General features: G+C 38.2%; 1 protein-coding gene across 8 annotated transcripts in view; it reads left to right on the top strand.

The window, feature by feature from the left end:
* The window catches only part of mycbp2 (MYC binding protein 2), a 153,229-nt gene that overhangs the window by 21,372 nt on the left and 114,612 nt on the right, over positions 1–17,245 (top strand). For 6 of the 8 annotated variants that reach the window (XM_067986509.1, XM_067986511.1, XM_067986512.1 and 3 more), the window contains exons 9-16: positions 1,198–1,402; positions 2,494–2,658; positions 2,787–2,945; positions 4,409–4,613; positions 7,964–8,109; positions 9,071–9,175; positions 9,980–10,087; positions 15,912–16,031. In XM_067986509.1, the coding sequence (XP_067842610.1) occupies positions 1,198–1,402; positions 2,494–2,658; positions 2,787–2,945; positions 4,409–4,613; positions 7,964–8,109; positions 9,071–9,175; positions 9,980–10,087; positions 15,912–16,031 (1,213 nt within the window). The remainder of the gene's footprint in view (positions 1–1,197; positions 1,403–2,493; positions 2,659–2,786; positions 2,946–4,408; positions 4,614–7,963; positions 8,110–9,070; positions 9,176–9,979; positions 10,088–15,911; positions 16,032–17,245) is intronic. The other 2 variants (XM_067986510.1, XM_067986513.1) reach the window with 2 other exon arrangements.

A 17,245-nucleotide genomic window follows, 5' to 3' on the forward strand; every position in this document is an offset into this window, starting at 1 on the left:
TGAGGTGGGTGTATGTGTAGTTGTACGACTACTTTGTGCAGGTGCCTGTTGCGCAGCACTGTGTTGTGCAGCTCCACGTGGCGGAGGTGGATGGCATGCCTGGCGAGGCTGGTGATGTTGCTCGTCCTCCAATGGAGTGATGAATGCAGCTATGGAACCCCCCAACCCCATCCTGATGGTGTGAGGGGGTCTGCAAAGTAGGTAAATGTGTTTGGACAGTGGAGTTTAGGGTATGATGTAATAATTTTGAGTGTGGAGACAACGGTGTGGCAGGGAAAACTTTGTCTGAGGTGACAGAGTGCCCTGCTGCAATGAATGAGGTTTTCCCCCCAACTGTCAAGGAATCCTCTGCATCTCCCAATGGCTGCTGACTGAAACACGTCTGCAATATCAGGGGGTGTTTCCCACAGCATGGGAAACACGCTGAGGAGAGTCCAAAATCACATCCCTGCTAAAATCTCTTCCCAATGAGGTGTGTCACCTCAAGTACCTCCCTAACTATTTAAACTGTCATCCCGCTGGCTTTAATTGCCAGTCGGAGTCCCGCGTGTGGGGGCTGTGCGCGCACCGATTCGTGTCATTGGGGAAGCCGGAAGTGGGCGGGTTGGAGCCAGGCTCCGGGATTCCCCAGTTTTCGGGAACCCCCCCCGCCATGAACGCACTCGCTCGGCCATCCTAAAATTGACCCCAATGTTTCAGATTGGTTAGATGTCTAACTTGTGGTTTACTGACTTTGGCCAAGAGTTTAGTCGACAAGTGCAGGTATTGGCATAATTGAAGTTGAAATTTATTCTTTCTAGGATGTTGATCACAAGTAGTTAATAATTAACATAGTACTAGCTGAGTAACATGATGTGGACTTGTGTGGATGACAGTAAACTTAACATAGAATGCTGTAAAACTGATCATCGCAGTAAAATAAAATTTGTGCTTTTTTCCGGTAAAAGCCAGCCTGCAAAAATACGCTTAGACTCAGCTAATTCCAATATATGTGGTACACATTTTGGAACTTTTTTTTGAGACAAAAATGAGCATCTTCCATCCCTATTACATTTTTAGCTGTGATTTTAAACAGTTGTATAGGATTGTAGGTAAATCATGATTGATGTTGCTATTGTGCTTGAAAAGTGATAGACTATGGAAATTTGAATTGTATACTTATTTTTTAAAAGTATATTTTCATTTTTTAATCCCTAGATGTATTATACTGGCAAATATCAGAGCCTTGGAATCAAACAAGGAGGTCCTACTGCAGGGAAATGGGTTGAACTACCCATCACAAAATCACCAAAGATTGTACAGTTCTCTGTGGGCCATGATGGTTCTCATGCCTTAATGGTAGCTGAAGATGGAAGTGTTTTCTTCGCGGGGTTGGCTAGTAAAGGAGAGGATGGTGAATCAGGTACAAGCTTGGAAATGGGCATATTTAATTAAGAATGTTTGTATATGTCAATCTGCTGATATGAATTAGTCATGAGTGTATAAAACTGCACAACCATTTCAGGGCACTAATTTTTCTAATAGGAGGGAGATAAAATTGTAGTGATAGTCAGACATGAATGATAACAAACAGGGAAATGACTAGTGCTATTGGAATTGATGGAAATGAGTGAATACTTTATGAAGAGTTCCAAAGTATCCTTTTAATGCACTCCCATCCTTCAAAGCTGACTCTCCGTGGGATTAAAAAAAAGATATGGTATAGATTTTGACATGTTTCATATCCAGAGCTATGGACAATGAAAACAAATGACTTAATAGAAAAATGTATACAACATAGAAATGTAGTTGCTTTTCAGCACAACATCCTGGTAGCTCATGTTTAAGTGAATACAGGTATCACAAAATCTTACTGGTCGAGGATCAGTAAAAATAGAAAAATAATTATCCTAGTTTCTAAGTCATTAGTCTAGTGGCTCTGTCCCAGGTGTTTAGATTTTTTTGATTTATCTGCATTACTGTATTGGAGAAGAAGGAATGTCTGTTCAAATTACTCCCTGATGCCCTGAGGGGATGGGGAATAGGAAACAAAATATATGTACCACTTTTAAAACTAAGTTTTTAAAATGTCTCACTCTGTGTACACACCATTTGGAGGAGCTCACCCTCCAGTGATGGGGTGCTAATACCTGTATTGTGATGCAGCCCTATTCATTTCTTTGGTGGGGGGGTTGCCACTGGCTTGCAACTGCCTAACCATGGGAGAATATGCTTCCAGCTTGGTACGCTGCATAAACAAAAGTACTGCCATTTCACCTGATGGCCCTTTATCATTTTCATACAATTGTCCTCCATAGAGAAGGCCTGAACATTTAAGATTTAAAAATAAACTGAGTGCAAAGCATAATCCAAGCCCTAGAGGAGCTTCCACAAGTGTCTATTGGTAATTATCTCCTGGGATTATCTTACTTTTCAAATAAGCATAACGATTAACCTATGTATACTACAATTGAAATGTACAGCTATTGACTTAGATTTTCTACTCCATTGCAGCTAAAAGCAGGCGCCAACCAAAACCTTATAAGCCAAAGAAAATGATTAAAATGGAAAGTAAAACAGCGGTGTATACAGCATGCAACAATGGAAGCAGTGCTATCACAACAAAGGAGGGAGAATTGTACATGTTTGGAAAAGATGCTGTTTACTGTGACAGCTCAGGTTAGTAATCTGAAATGGTCAATACATAAGTGTTTTGTATTTTGTCTTTCTGCCAACAACTTGTTCATCAGTGATCCATGTTAAGCATATGTTCTTAAACATTTTTTTTAATATAAATCTATAAATAGGTCTTGTGACTGAGTTGAAAGGTCACTTCGTGACACAAGTAGCCATGGGTAAAGCTCATGCCTGTGTATTGACTAAAAATGGAGAAGTTTGGACATTTGGTGTGAACAACAAGGGACAATGTGGACGGGAGACTGGTGCACTCTGTCAAGGGGGAAAAGGTAAGCAGTGTCATTCAGGAGCAGCTCATACTTTCACTTTTTGTCAGGTGCATATTTTGTGTCAGGAACACTCCATAATATATTTTTTTTACCAAAATGTATAATCCGTTTCCTTTGAGCAAACTCGTATTCTTGCCAGGAACTTTGTAAAGTCTGTTACCATGTAAAAAATACATTGTATTGTAAGTGATTTTAGAAACAGAAAATGCTGGAAATACAAAGATCTGTCAGCATTTGAAAAGAGGAAAGATAGGTTAATGTGTTGGGTTGAAGACAGTGGTAAAGATGTTGCATTATTTTTAAAGTAAGAGAGAACTTTGATTTAATTAGCATCCTACCATGGAGATCCACTCTTGGCTCCACCTATAGCCTTGCCAATGATCTAGACTGGGATGACTGGTATGTGCTAGGGCAGCTCCATTGATTTTCATGGATGATGGTGCTTTGGATTGGCCTGGATGCAGGTACCAAAGATGGGAAAAGTTAATTCTGATTTGGATGCTGCATTCTTGGGCATTACGAATTCTTTCACAAGTTGGTTGCCTCCAGATTGGACCTCAACTGGTTTAAAGCTTGTCTTTGGAGTGAGTAAGTGAATGATGCTGCTTGGATGCTATTGTCGGCATGGTTTTGAGTGAAAGTGAAGCTGGTCAGTGACATAAGAAAATGTATCTCTAAATTGAAGTTATTTCTTCCAAGGTGGTAGATACTTTTTTTAAAAAAAATGTATTTATGACTCTGGTTCTTAAAACTGAAAGTACTACCAAAGGTGTTTCTTCAGCACTTCTGTCAGATTGGAACATTTTCCCGCTTGCACCCAGCATCAGTTTTGACATCTGGTATAGTGCAGGTTAGGTTAAGGGCAAATCTTTCTTCATGCTGTTTGAGTCAGAACATTTTAATTTTCGATGCCATCTATCCATATGGCCATTCTGCGTGAGACAATCAATTAGTGGTTCATTGTTAACTTTTTTGATGAGCATTAGGTCTTGGATTAAACTCAGTCAAACTTGTTACGTTTACCATGTTGTTGTGCCAAATATGAAGATAGTAACAACAAATGCCCTCCTTCCCCATTGGATGTTGTGCTGTAAAGGTTAGAGCATATTTCCACATCTTTTAATACTTGGCATGGGAGAGGCATTGAGACTCTCAAATATCCAGTGATATAACATTCATGAGTAATGCTTGCACTTGTCTCCCAGCATTGCAGTTTCATAAGGTGCATGACCTGTTGAAAGCTAACTCACTAGAAGATGTTCCTGGGGGATAAGATGGCATCTGTGGATATTTTGCACTTTGACACATAGGAAAAATCCAAAGGCAGTTCAACGTAATAATTCTGTACAATCACTTAATGGCGTGAGCAGTTTTAATTAGAATAAATGGTTGTTAAATAAATGGTAAGAGTGACTTAGGCAGAAATATTTTGAATGAAGTGACTCGTGTTTATTTTTGAGCAGGTTTCAATGTGGAAAACATGGCAACAGCAATGGATGAGGACTTAGAAGAGGAGCTGGATGAAAAGGATGAGAAATCTATAATGTGCCCCCCTGGAATGCACAAATGGAAGCTGGACCAGTGCATGGTCTGCACTGTGTGTGGAGACTGTACTGGCTATGGAGCCAGTTGTGTCAGTAGTGGGCGGCCAGACAGAGTCCCTGGAGGGTAGGTTCACAATGTTTCATATTGAGCCAGTGGTGTATGTATTACACTACTGTGGTGTATTAGAAACAGTGAAATGAATAACTGATCAATATACTGAAGAGCTAGTAAACTTAATCTGTAACAAAAACAAAATGCTGCGGATGCTGCAAATGAAAAATAACAGAAAATGCTGGAAACACTCAGCAGGTCAAGCAGCATCGGTGTAGAGAGACAAAGAGTTAACATTTCAGGTCGATGACCTTTCATCAAAACTTGATCTGTAGTCCAATCAATTTAATTACACACCTGCTTGAAGCAAAATTATCCATTTTGTGCCTGTCAGAAGCTGCTTTTCAAAACTGTCAAATTCGTTTTATTTAATCAACCACCATAAAAATGCTAATCTTGCAGCATCTTTGTTATTCCCGTGGAGGTCTTATTTTTTTATATAGGTATGGAATAACCGTGCTAACAGAGAATTGGGAGAAACCTGGTTTGCCAGTTGACATTGTCAAGAGTGGAAACTTCTGGAATTCTTTCTGCACTTGAGATTGTAATTCTTCCTCATTCAAATGCCACATCAAATTTGATTCATGGCCTTGTATTTTGCAAGGGGAAGTAAAGAAAGAGCAGGAAAGCAAACCACATAGAAATTCTGTTTCTTTAAAAATAACTTCTGTTTTTTTTTGCCAGTGATGTTCCCCCAATCTGCTGTATTCTGAACCAGCTTCTCATTGTTGGCAACGTCTTCCTTGTCTAATTTTTTACACCAAAAAATGTTTTTTGACACTCTTATTAACTACAGCCTATAAGCCAGCCAGGCATTGAGTTTTCTTAACCATTTGCTTACACAGCCTGTAGCAGAATGTGTGGCTGTTTGTGTATGAAAACAAGTGCAGAAAATTTTCCAAAAAAAAAAAGTCATAATAAGCAATTCTCAAAGCACCTTGTAAGTGAGGATATCTTTGTACTGGACTCAGAACTTTCTACATAATGAAGCCTGTCAGATCAGTGCTGCTGTGGCAGTTGTCAGTAGCCAAAGCTGAATACAACCCAGATTGTTGTAACAGTCCACCAGGATCACTTTTGATCTGGAGGCCAAGACATCAGCTGGATGTTCCTTGCTGTGCAGATGTGCATGGCTAAGAATTTGAGTTCTCTATGGCCATCCAAATTAAACTCCAGAATTACCTTTCTTAAATGGAGACCAACCTAAAGGGCTTCATAAAGCGCAAATGAAGTTTAAAAGCTGGACATGACTTCAACTCCTTCACTCACCAGCTGTTAATTGAGGTCATGGCTTCTGAAGTGCAGGTCAAATTTGATTTTTTTTTGACAAGTGAGATTTTGGTTTTCATCATGCAATGCCAGGCACCCAATGTACACGTTTCCTGTATTACTGGGTGCAAAGATCTGAACCCGATGCACCCAAATGCATGCAAGTCGTGCAGCGGAGGTTGGGAGCCTGCATGCAAACTGAAACCAAGGCTCATTATGCTCTGACTTCCATGCAAATTTGGCAGTTGCCCCATAATTGAGTGGGCTATGTATCTGCTGCCCTTCCCTTCCACAGCAAAAAAAAATCTGAATGCAGAACAGGTAGCTGGCAGCTCTTCACAGTTGCTGGCATATGCCCTGGGGCACCAGAAGATTATGTGAATAAAGTGAACTCATTTGTTGCCAGGACATCCTGGTTGAAGTAGCATTCTTCAATCTCTGGATACCTAGGCATCTGTTTCTTTACAGATGAATGGCTGATTAAAGATTCATTCCAGAATGTAGCACCTGCATTTATACAACAATTTCTGAGACTTGAGTTTAGAGTTTATTGTAAATTGAGAAGAATGGCAGTTATCACAGAACATTGCGTTATTAAACCATTTCTCTGACCCTCAAGTTGTACTTTCACTATCGTTAGCGTTCTTGAGGTGTGCTGTTGATAGTGGAACTGTACCTTGGGTTTTCAGATCAAGTTCTCCATACTTGAACACTGTAGTGCATATCCTGGGGCTGATGGCAGCAGCTACATTTATAGTTAATGAATCAAGGTAATTCATGAGACTAGTGTCATTGAACCTGGTCACCAACACACTTCCATAATCCTAAAAAGTCTAGATCGAGTGCACAAGCAGCTCATTAAGATGATAACCTTCAATGTAATATGCACTTCGCTTCTAGCCCATCTTGCTGTAGTTTCTGCTTCCTTCACAAGGTTGGATGTAGATGCAACCGTACAGCTCTGGTCACCTTCCTTTACCTGCGAGCAGTCTGATGTTAATATGAAGAAACAATTGCAATAAATCAGTACGGGTCTGAACAAGAACCATAATTGTGAGGATATAAACAAGATTAATTTGGTCCCACCTTCTCTGGCTCAAAGTCATGCAGGTTGGCATTTGAAGTCAAACTTTCATATCTTTCTGCTCAACACCGTGCTCTGATTCAGAGCTTCATGATGGGTGCTTTCAGCAGGTATAAAGTCCACCTTAGTAGTGGGACTCAGTAAGTGGAGTTACCCAATCATTCATTTGGAAAGTTCATCCATCATGCCTTTTGATCAAAGTGAGACCCAAGGCTCTCTTTCTCTAAACAGAATTTCTGAAGTATAATTTAAACTACTGTAAATGGCAAATAAGTAATCAATTGTGATTCATGATGGTTGTTCAGCATTAAATTAATCTGAATCTTGCTGTTAGATTTGAGTTTTTGTATTGCCTGAATCTTTGCTACTCTGTTCAAAGAACTGTGTGTTTCAGAATGAGGTATTGTGCACAAGGCAGAGTGGAGGATGATCATCTGATCAAAATGGCAAAGGACGATGTCTCTAGGTGTTTTTTCTTTCTCAGCTGCCCTAATTAGAGGTGAACTTATGAGGAAGACTGTGTATCCAATTTTAATTCTTGCTCTGACCAGAATGCACCTATGAGTCTCACATGCATCCTCAATTTATATGAAGTTTCTCAGTTTATTATATATTGCTGCTTTCATTTTTATTTTCATTCTAACCCTTTAAAAATATTTTGTTTGGTTGACTTATGTGATCAAGTTCCAATTATGTAAAAGTCTAAATCAATTGCATCAACCTTTACAGCATTTTAGTCTAATATTACTTGTTGGCTCTGGTTTCACTGCTGTACGTTTCTCCATGTTACTGGCTGCCGCATTATCTTTTTGCTGATTCATCTTCAGTTCGTTAGAAATCTTGTGTTATAACTTGTAAAGGCAGTGCTGCATCTGTTGGGTTAGTTTGTGGTGTCTGAAAATCCAAGTTAAAAGGTAACTGCATTAGTGGATTATAATAAACACTGGACATATGTACAGGGAAGTCTTTATTTGTTTCGATTACATGTTTTTATCATGGTCTGTTTTAGGCTTTGTGGATGTGGGTCAGGTGAGTCTGGTTGTGCTGTATGTGGTTGCTGTAAGGCCTGCGCCCGAGAGCTGGATGGTCAAGAGGCAAGGCAGCGAGGAATTCTTGATGCTGTTAAAGAGATGATCCCTTTAGATCTTCTTTTAGGTGAGTGTTTTTAAAAATATAATTTGATTTCTGTGAAGTTTCACTTAGCATGGTATCAAAACAAGATCCAACAATGTGTGTTAGTAGAATTCCTGCAGTGTAATTAAAATTTCCACCAAAAGGAAAATATGTATTTTGAGATTTAATTTGTTTGCCCTGCAATTTCAGGTTAATTTGAGTGTTTTATAAGTACCAATTTAGATCTTAACAGTTCACCTGAAGTTACTTCCATTTTATAAATCTTTTGACATTGTGTTGTAGAGGGATATAATGTTAATTGATGCAACAAAATATATTTCATAGAATCCTAGAAATTACAACACAGAAGGAGCCCCTTTTGCTCACCATGCCTGTGGATTTCTAGCTCTCTGACTGGTGTTATCTACTCTACTTCCATTTCCCTTTCCTTTCCTTGTATCCTTTTTATAATTTTCATTTTTAAATAACCACCCATTTCGCTTTTAATTAATGTGAAAATCTTTGATAACTTTTTTTGGTGAAGCATTTCATGTACTTATTTGCAAGAGTAGGTCTCCAGTAACTACATTTCAGTTGGTCGTGGGTGACTACCTTCAATTCTTGACATTCAACTCAAAGTATTTGCTGATTTTATAAAATATCTCTCAGTAATGCAGTATTTAGTTATTGGCAGCTCTACATAACATAACAGAATACATTGCATTAAATTAAGTTTGTTGCAGGATGGAAGAATATCATTTAGCTTTTGAATGCAGAAGAAAGCTTTCTGTAAAAACCCCCAACGCTCTGTATAAAATGAATGAAATGGTTACTATAAATTCAAATTTAGCTGTTAAAATAGACGCTCATAAATAGGGTTTTGGGGGATTTGTATGTGCCTTTATTGCTACAAGTTTAAAAGAAATTGAGAATATTTAAATGGAATATATTTCCAGTACACACATTTGGTTTTGTTTTCTTTAAATAATTGTGATTTCTTCAGCAGGACCAGTCCCACCAGGAGTTAATATAGAAGAACATATTCAACTAAGACAAGAAGAAAAGAGGCAACGGTTGAGCAGAAGGCACAGGCTGGAAGAAGTGAGAGGTATGCTTTCTATAAAGGCTTGAGTGACAATTGACATCCTTCTCGTGTTTTTCAGACACAAGTAAAAGATCATCTTTACACATTTTAAATATTCTGAATGGCAGATTGCTGAACATTTAATCCCTCATAATCATGCACAATATAAAAAGCTAAATTTGAAATGTCATCCTGAATGATTGATTTAAAACTACTAATGGCTGTAGTACAATCTTCATTTTCTATAACTGTGCCCTGATCTGATTAAGCGTTTGTATATAATGTGCTTAATTAATTGTGTTCTATATTCTACCATAAAACCTACTGGAGAATCTGTAACTACAATATATGACACATTTTAGCTGCTGTTTTGTGCTAAACAAGATGTACAAAATTACATTTTCTGTAAGTTCAACAAATTTTCTCAGGCATTTTTGCAGTGTGCATTTTAACAAATAGTAATATGAAAAATAACATCTTAATTACCACTTTAGCAAGGTGACTGTTTGGACCCTAGTGTACACAATTTGTAATTGTGAATTTATTGAGATTTTGTTTTGCACTGTCATTGATTATACAAAGAACACTAGAATTTGTTTGAAATTTGTCATGTTTATAATTTGACATGTTACCACTTTACTGTTCCTTGATTTTTCCTTAATTTTCTACACCATATTACCTTCAATGTAGCCTTTTACTCATGGTGCCTCAAATACAGTAGATGCCATTTTTCTTTTTATATTATAGACAAACTATTTTTTGCTTTTAATTTTGACAGTTATTTCATTTGTGAGCTTTCCTATGCATGTGCAAGTTATTTCTCCTCAGGCCCCATTGTATTTCCTGGTCCCATTTATTTGAATCATCGAGAACAGGCCATAGCCAGGCTAAGACCCCTTCCAGCAAAGCTAAAGCATAAACGGGACAAGCATAAAGGTACTTGGTCAGCCTTCCTTACTGGCTGGAGGACTACAGCTTATCCTGCCAGTCATATTCTTCTGTCAGCTGAGTCTCTGTCTAATGTGGACAACTGTACAGAACTGATTCTGCTTTTTATGTCTTAATGTTGAGTAACCCAAGGAGAAAATGAAGCTCTCTGGTTTAAGATTGGCTAGGGTAGAATGGAAACATTGCTTAGTTGCTTTACTTTGTACAAGAAAGAATGCCTCTTGCTTTTATTCAGATTTTTGTACTTTGTCATTGTTTTGTTCTGAAATTGTGCAATTCCGTTTTGAAGAATGGAGATTGTTGTATTGAAGAAAGGGGGAATAAGTTATGTCCTAAAATATTACTCTGCTTACAGGTTGCTGTACATTATACAACTTACTGTATTGCATTTATGCTTCCTGTATTCTTTCTTGAGTTGAAAGAAACTTGTTAGCTGATTGTCTTGACAGTTGCTATTAACCCTTTCCAGTCAAAAAAAATCTCGATGTAAGTGGAAACTTTGTGTTGCATTAACCACCTATGCAGTGACCATCTATCTGCCTTTTCATGCACACTCCATGTTATGGATAATGGTGAGATGTGCAATTTAACGCCCCTCAAGTTCCACAATTGGCTGACTTGTAGTTTCAAGGCCTCACTAATAAGCATAATCAGTTGTCTATCTTGTTTCCCTTTGCAGATTCTGTTTTGAGACTAAATTTAAATTGAGCTTTGTTGGTTCATGTACCGAAAGACAATTGATATAATTGAATTACTAAAGCCATTTGACCTGGTTTATAATGGAATTAGGGAAGCAGTTGTGACACAAGTAGTTATTTTGTGATGAGAATACTCCTGTAAGTTGCCTCCTTTTGTGTGGTATAAAAATCTCATTAACATTTAATCTCTGCTGAATTGTGCAGAGGGAAGATCAGATCACTCCTTGTCAAAAAAAAAAATTTGATGTGTACATGCTTTTTCTTTTGACTGAAAAGGATTAAATGTGTGACATTTCTTTTTGAACCTGAACTCTGCTTAGAAAATTTCATTTTAATTTCTCCAATTTTAAAAACAAATCAGAGGGTTTCATCAGAATTTATTGAAAATGTACAGACTGACCCTTGATCTCATGTTACTCACTCATTTGACCAACTTGGGCACAATTTTGCATTGAGTTCTGGGTCAAGCAACTCCTTTTCTCCTGAACTAAATACTCAAGGATTGAAAGCACAGTTAACTATAATGTTGTCACCAGGCTTCTTTAATGTATTGGCACTAATATGCTTTATGAAGATTGTACTTCAGCTTTAATTGCACTTGGGTTTTAATATTGTGTGATGCTTTTAAATAAATCATCACCAAGTTGTTCCCGGCCCTAAAGTGACAGGTAACGACCGATACTTAGTATTGATATGCACTCCCAGACATAATATACATTTAGAAAGATAATTGTACTGTGGGGTGTTTTTCACAGTTTGAAGTACCATTGTATAAAAATTTTACACATAGTTAATACTTTACTGAAATCCTAGTGGCAACATTTTATTTTCCAGATCTTGATGCTTTTTTATTGTTCACTTCCAAACTTGAGAGATTGTGTGAACAAGATTCTAGGTAATTGGTAGTAATCATACAGCCATACCGCATATATTTTTCTTGTATTTTGGTTGCATTATTTGCAGCTTATGAATGTTAAAGTTGTATACCTCCACAATTTATTTTTTTTCTGAAAATTTTAAATTAAAGCTATTCTGAGCTTGTTCCTCTGGAGAAAACACTCCTGGTTATGTAACGGAAAGTGCTCAGTAAACCTGACTCTGCACTTTGTTATTGATGTGTTAAACATTAGAAGTGAAGTTTTTGGTCCCTGTTGTCTCTAATAGCAGTTAGTTTATCTAACTGCATTCCTTATCTAATCAGCCTCCACACATAAATGATACGGGGACCTCACGAGGAAGACCTGTGAACACTTCCCTGGTAACAACTTGACTTGTGCTGTTAAATTCCCCTACTCCACTGTTTTGCTCTGAGCTGTACCGTTGAGTCTTTTTTCTGTCTTTATCAGAATCAGACCCGTCACTTATCTCCCACACCAGAACAAGTTGGCAGTTGTTGTTCGTGGATTCTTTATTTTATGCTGATCTACAGCTCTAACATATGGAGATAAGATACTTTTGAGTTCTTTACCAAGTGTCTCAAATTTTATTTGTAGCTTAAATCTACAGTTTTTTTAATCAATGCAGTCTTTAATTGTATCACTGCAGGCTAACCCAATCGGACCAACTCCAGTAGATCCTGCCTTGGCCATGAGTTGATGTCAGCACTGAGTTTCGAAATTTTCATCATATCATAAATCCTTCCCTGTGGCTGCCTTGCATGACATCCATTTTTTCTGTTTTCCATCACTGCACAGCTATTTGAACTGTGAAAACTATTTAATCTGAAACTCAAGGACTCAGTTTGACCAATTCATAAGCTGCAAGGTAGTCATGGCTGAAGTTTGTTGAAGCTGGATTTCTCTTGATATTAGAGAATTGTGTTACTTTCTCTCTCCCTCCCATCAACCTCAGTAGGGTGGTCACGTGGGATTGCCCCACCCTCGTCCCAGTTGCAGATCTGGGATATAGGTACATTGTTATCTCCATTTCCTAGTTATGGTGGCATTAACTATTATTGTGGTGGATTCAAGGTTGCTATATTATGCTTACAGCCAAGCATTGAGAAAGTTAAGGATGAGAAAAGGCCATTTGATCATGGGAGCTCATTCTTCGAGTACTCTAACTCACCTAGCTGAGAATCCATCATTTTAAATGGCTTTGAATGTAACAAATTACTTGGAGGAGCATGTCAAATATTTTGAGTAATCTTTTCTCATTTTGGTTCAAATTTATTTCTTCAGCAGTTCAACTATACTTGATGCTAGTTTTAATTTGTGTCCTTTGGTCTGGCTTAATTTGATTCATGAGTGGATGAGTAAAAAATTACTCCAACTGAATATCAAGATGATCTATGCCATTGTTTTTGACTCCAGCCATAAACTCCACTCCCTTGGCACTGACCTCATTGTGGGTTAGATCTGGCATAGGGACCACCACTGACCACCTGACAGCATTGGAGGAATGCCTTCTGGTGAGATGATTTGCAAAAAGTAATTTAACAGTTTGACCTTTTGTTCCTTGGTTTGTTCCTACTTAGGACTTCAGTTTGGTTCTAAGCAAATGTTAGAACATTTGAAACTTGAGGCTTCTTGAGAATTTGTTTCACTCAAAACAGTTCTACCATTGCCCCTTCCTTTAATGCTGACAGTGAGCTGAATCTATTAAAGGTGGACCTATCCTATCTTGTCTGGCATGTGTTCACAAGCCCAACAAATCTGTTTTCAGATTGAATTTTTCTTGCTTCAGGAGCAAATGATGCCATGTTTTATCCACTACATCATCTTCCTTCAATTGAAAGCATTAGTTGATATGCACAGGGTAGTAGCCTTTAGGAACATAGGAACAGGAGTAGGCCATTCGGCCCCTCGTGCCTGCTCCGCCATTTGATAAGATCACGGCTGATCTGTGATCTAGCTCCATATACCTGCCTTTGGCCCATGGCCCTTAAAAGCTTTGGTTGCCAAAAAGCTATCTATCTCACATTTAAATTTAGCAATTGAGCTAGTATCAATTGCCATTTGCGGAAGAGAGTTCCAAACTTCCACCACCCTTTGTGTGTAGAAATGTTTTCTAATCTCGCTCCTGAAAGGTCTGGCTCTAATTTTCAGACTGTGCCCCCTACTCCTAAAATCCCCAACCAGCGGAAATAGTTTCTCTCTATCCATCCTATCCGTTCCCCTTAATATCTTTTAAACTTCGATCAGATCACCCCTTAACCTTCGAAACTCCAGAGAATACAACCCCAATTTGTGTAATCTCTCCTCGTAACTTAATCCTTGAAGTCCGAGTATCATTCTAGTAAACCTACGATGCACTCCCTCCAAGGCCAATATGTCCTTCCAAAGGTGCGGTGCCCAGAACTGCTCACAGTACTCCAGTTGCAGTCTAACCAGGGTTTTGTATAGCTGCAGCATAACTTCTGCCCCCTTGTACTCTAGTCCTCTAGATATAAAGGCCAACATTCCATTAGCCTTATTGATTATTTTCTGCACCTGTTCATGACACTTCAATGATCTATGTACCTGAACCCCTAAGTCCCTTTGGATATCCACTGTTTTTAACTTTTTACCATTTAGAAAGTACCCTGTTCCATCCTTTTTTGATCCAAAGTGGATGAGCTCACATTTGTCTACATTGAATTCCATTTGCCACAGTTTTGCCCATTCACCCAATCTATCAATATCGCTTTGTAATTTTATGTTTTCATCTACACTGCTTACAATGCCACCAATCTTTGTGTCATCGGCAAACTTAGATATGAGACTTTCTATGCCTTCATCTAAGTCGTTAATAAATATTGTGAATAATTGAGGCCCCAAGACACATCCCTGCGGGACTCCACTAGTCACATCCTGCCAATGTGAATACTTACCCATTATCCCTACTCTCTGTCGCCTTTCGCTCAGCCAATTTCCTAACCAAGTCCGTACTTTTCCCTCGATTCCATATAGATGGGATGCAAAATCTTCAACAGAAATCATTTTCCTTGTGAACAAGGTTCTACCTAAACCCATTACTTGAGGTAGAAAATTGGGTGGTGGAGTGTATCCGCTTGTGTTACTCTATGGCAGGGAGAGTTGGAGCTCAGTCTCAGCATGTGATGATCAATTCTTAGATCAATGTCGAGGGTTCTTCTCGACCTGCACACAGGGCAACAACCTGAAACAATATGCTTAGTAATGTTCAGCAAAAGCATCATCTTGACGGCAGGAAGCAGCTCTAGTAAGCAGTTCTACCTGATTAAACTCCAGCAATACCTCTGTGCGTATTTGGGTCTCTAAACTTCGGCTTTGCCCACCTGCGTCTGAGCTTTATGGACTTAGATAAGTGGGACGTATCCCTACCGAGGGAGAGTGTGCAATCCATATTAGGCAAACAGAAACACTCAAAGTAGGTATAGATTTTTTTCAGCAGCTTTGTTTCTAGATTCTTAAACATAATGACCAAAAGATAAAATGGCTAGGAAAGATCACGTGACCCACATGGTGAGACCTTCTTAGAGGGCAAGCATTTTCTGTTATATTTCCCCCATATGCATGTGGAGGTTGAACTTTCAAAGAACGAGGACAACTATACCAATGATGCGTTTGAATTTTTAAAAAAATGCCTTTTAAGTTAAGCTATCATTAGCCCTTCTTTGTATATTTCTCCAGGGGAACATTATTCCAAAAGAAGACTTCCATATACCTCTGGTGTCCTGAAGTATAATATCTGTTGCACTTTCCACTAACAAAGGTTATTTTTTTCATCCCCACTTGGAGGGGGAGGGGTATTGTACCCTTTCACACTGCATATCAAATGATTTATGACTGTCCAAGTGGCTGCAGATTTTGATGTAATTACATTGTATAAACATTCTATGAATGGCATTTTTGGTGTATTTTTATAACTACCCTTTTATAAAAAATAAAAAAAAATCCAGAAAAAATAGTGGTGGTCGTGACTCTAAATTATGCACACCCACCATTTCAATTTAATAGGAAAAGTATAAAGATTATATTTTTTAAATTTGCATATTGTGTGCAAAAGGAGTGTTTTGGCTTTGTGATGAAACCTAAGTTGCCGGTGTGTTGTAGTTAAGAATTATCTGCAAATATCAGGCTTAACTGTTGTGACTGTTTTCTCCCTATTTCGATGTTGTGGATCACTGTATGTGGTTGGGCATTTTTTTTCAGATGCTAATGGAGAAAGGGGGGATAAAGACACCAGCAAGATTACAACATACCCTCCCGGTGCAGTATGTCTTGACTATGATCTCCAAGCAGTCCAGGTTAGCTGTGGATTCCATCACTCAGGTATGCATACTGTGTTATGATTTGAATAAATAGAAAAAATAACTAACTTTTATTTTGTGCCTTTCAGGTCCTCGGGAAATCTGAAAGCACTTTGTGGCCGTTAAATTACTTTGAAGTGCAGTCACTTTTGATATAGGAACATAGGAATATACAGGACTGGAAGATACCATTTTGGTCTACCTTCCTGACCCCAAATTTCAAAAACATGATGCATGGTTTGCTATTGTATCCTCATTTAAGTTTCTTACCTGATGTCTGACCAATCCACTTCAAAATTACTGATCGCCTCCTAGGCAGTCCATTTGAAACATTCACCACCCCATTGCAAAATAATTACATTTGATCTGTCTCCTCTTCTTTCCTTTTGAGTTTCATCCCACGACCCCTTGTTGTTCCCTGGGCTATGGCAAACAGTTTCTCGGTCAGTTTCGTTAAGGATTTTCAATATTTCCATAAGATCCCCTCAAAGATTCTGTAGGCTCTCCTTCTAGCTAAGGGGTCTGATGCCACGTGTGTAGACGTACTGTATTCCTTCTAGATTATTAAAATAGTTCACCCATAATCAAAAAGCAGTTTTGAGACCTGCTTTTTTAATAGGTTTATTTCAACTCAGAAGTTGCAAAAATGTTAACCCATAAAGGCTGCAATGCTTCCACTTCATACAAGTTTTGTTTTTTAAAGAAAACTTGTTTAAAAACAATATGGTTCTCATATAATTCATAAAACAGTTTTATGAAGAATTTTGATCCTCCAAGCGAACTATGTTCTTGTTGCTTACACGTTACTATTTGCAAATTGAGTGCCTATAAGAAACTTTGAGAGCAGAAAAGTCAGCATAAAGCCAAAAACGTAAGCATAATTTGTTCCATAAAATGTTCCTAATGTGGAAGTACTGGATCATCATTTTAAAATCCAGCTCTGAGTAGTCGTATTCATAAATTATGAAAATAGGTTTGTATCTCTCTGTGAACATTATATGAATTGAGAAGTGGACCAGGAGCTGCTAACGTCCCAGCAAAGTGGAAAGTCCTATTAGTTGACCTGAGGGACAATATTAAATAAATTATATCATTATATCTAGATAAGAGCATGTAGTTTTGAAGTTCTAATACATTATATTTAAATCAACATTAGTGAACAAGACTTTATAATTGTGACAGTTTCAAAAATGTTAATTCATACGTTCCTAGGAGGCGCACAACAAAGTTCAGTTA

Source organism: Heptranchias perlo, chromosome 6 (genome assembly GCF_035084215.1).
Source record: "Heptranchias perlo isolate sHepPer1 chromosome 6, sHepPer1.hap1, whole genome shotgun sequence".
Lineage (NCBI taxonomy): Eukaryota > Metazoa > Chordata > Chondrichthyes > Hexanchiformes > Hexanchidae > Heptranchias > Heptranchias perlo.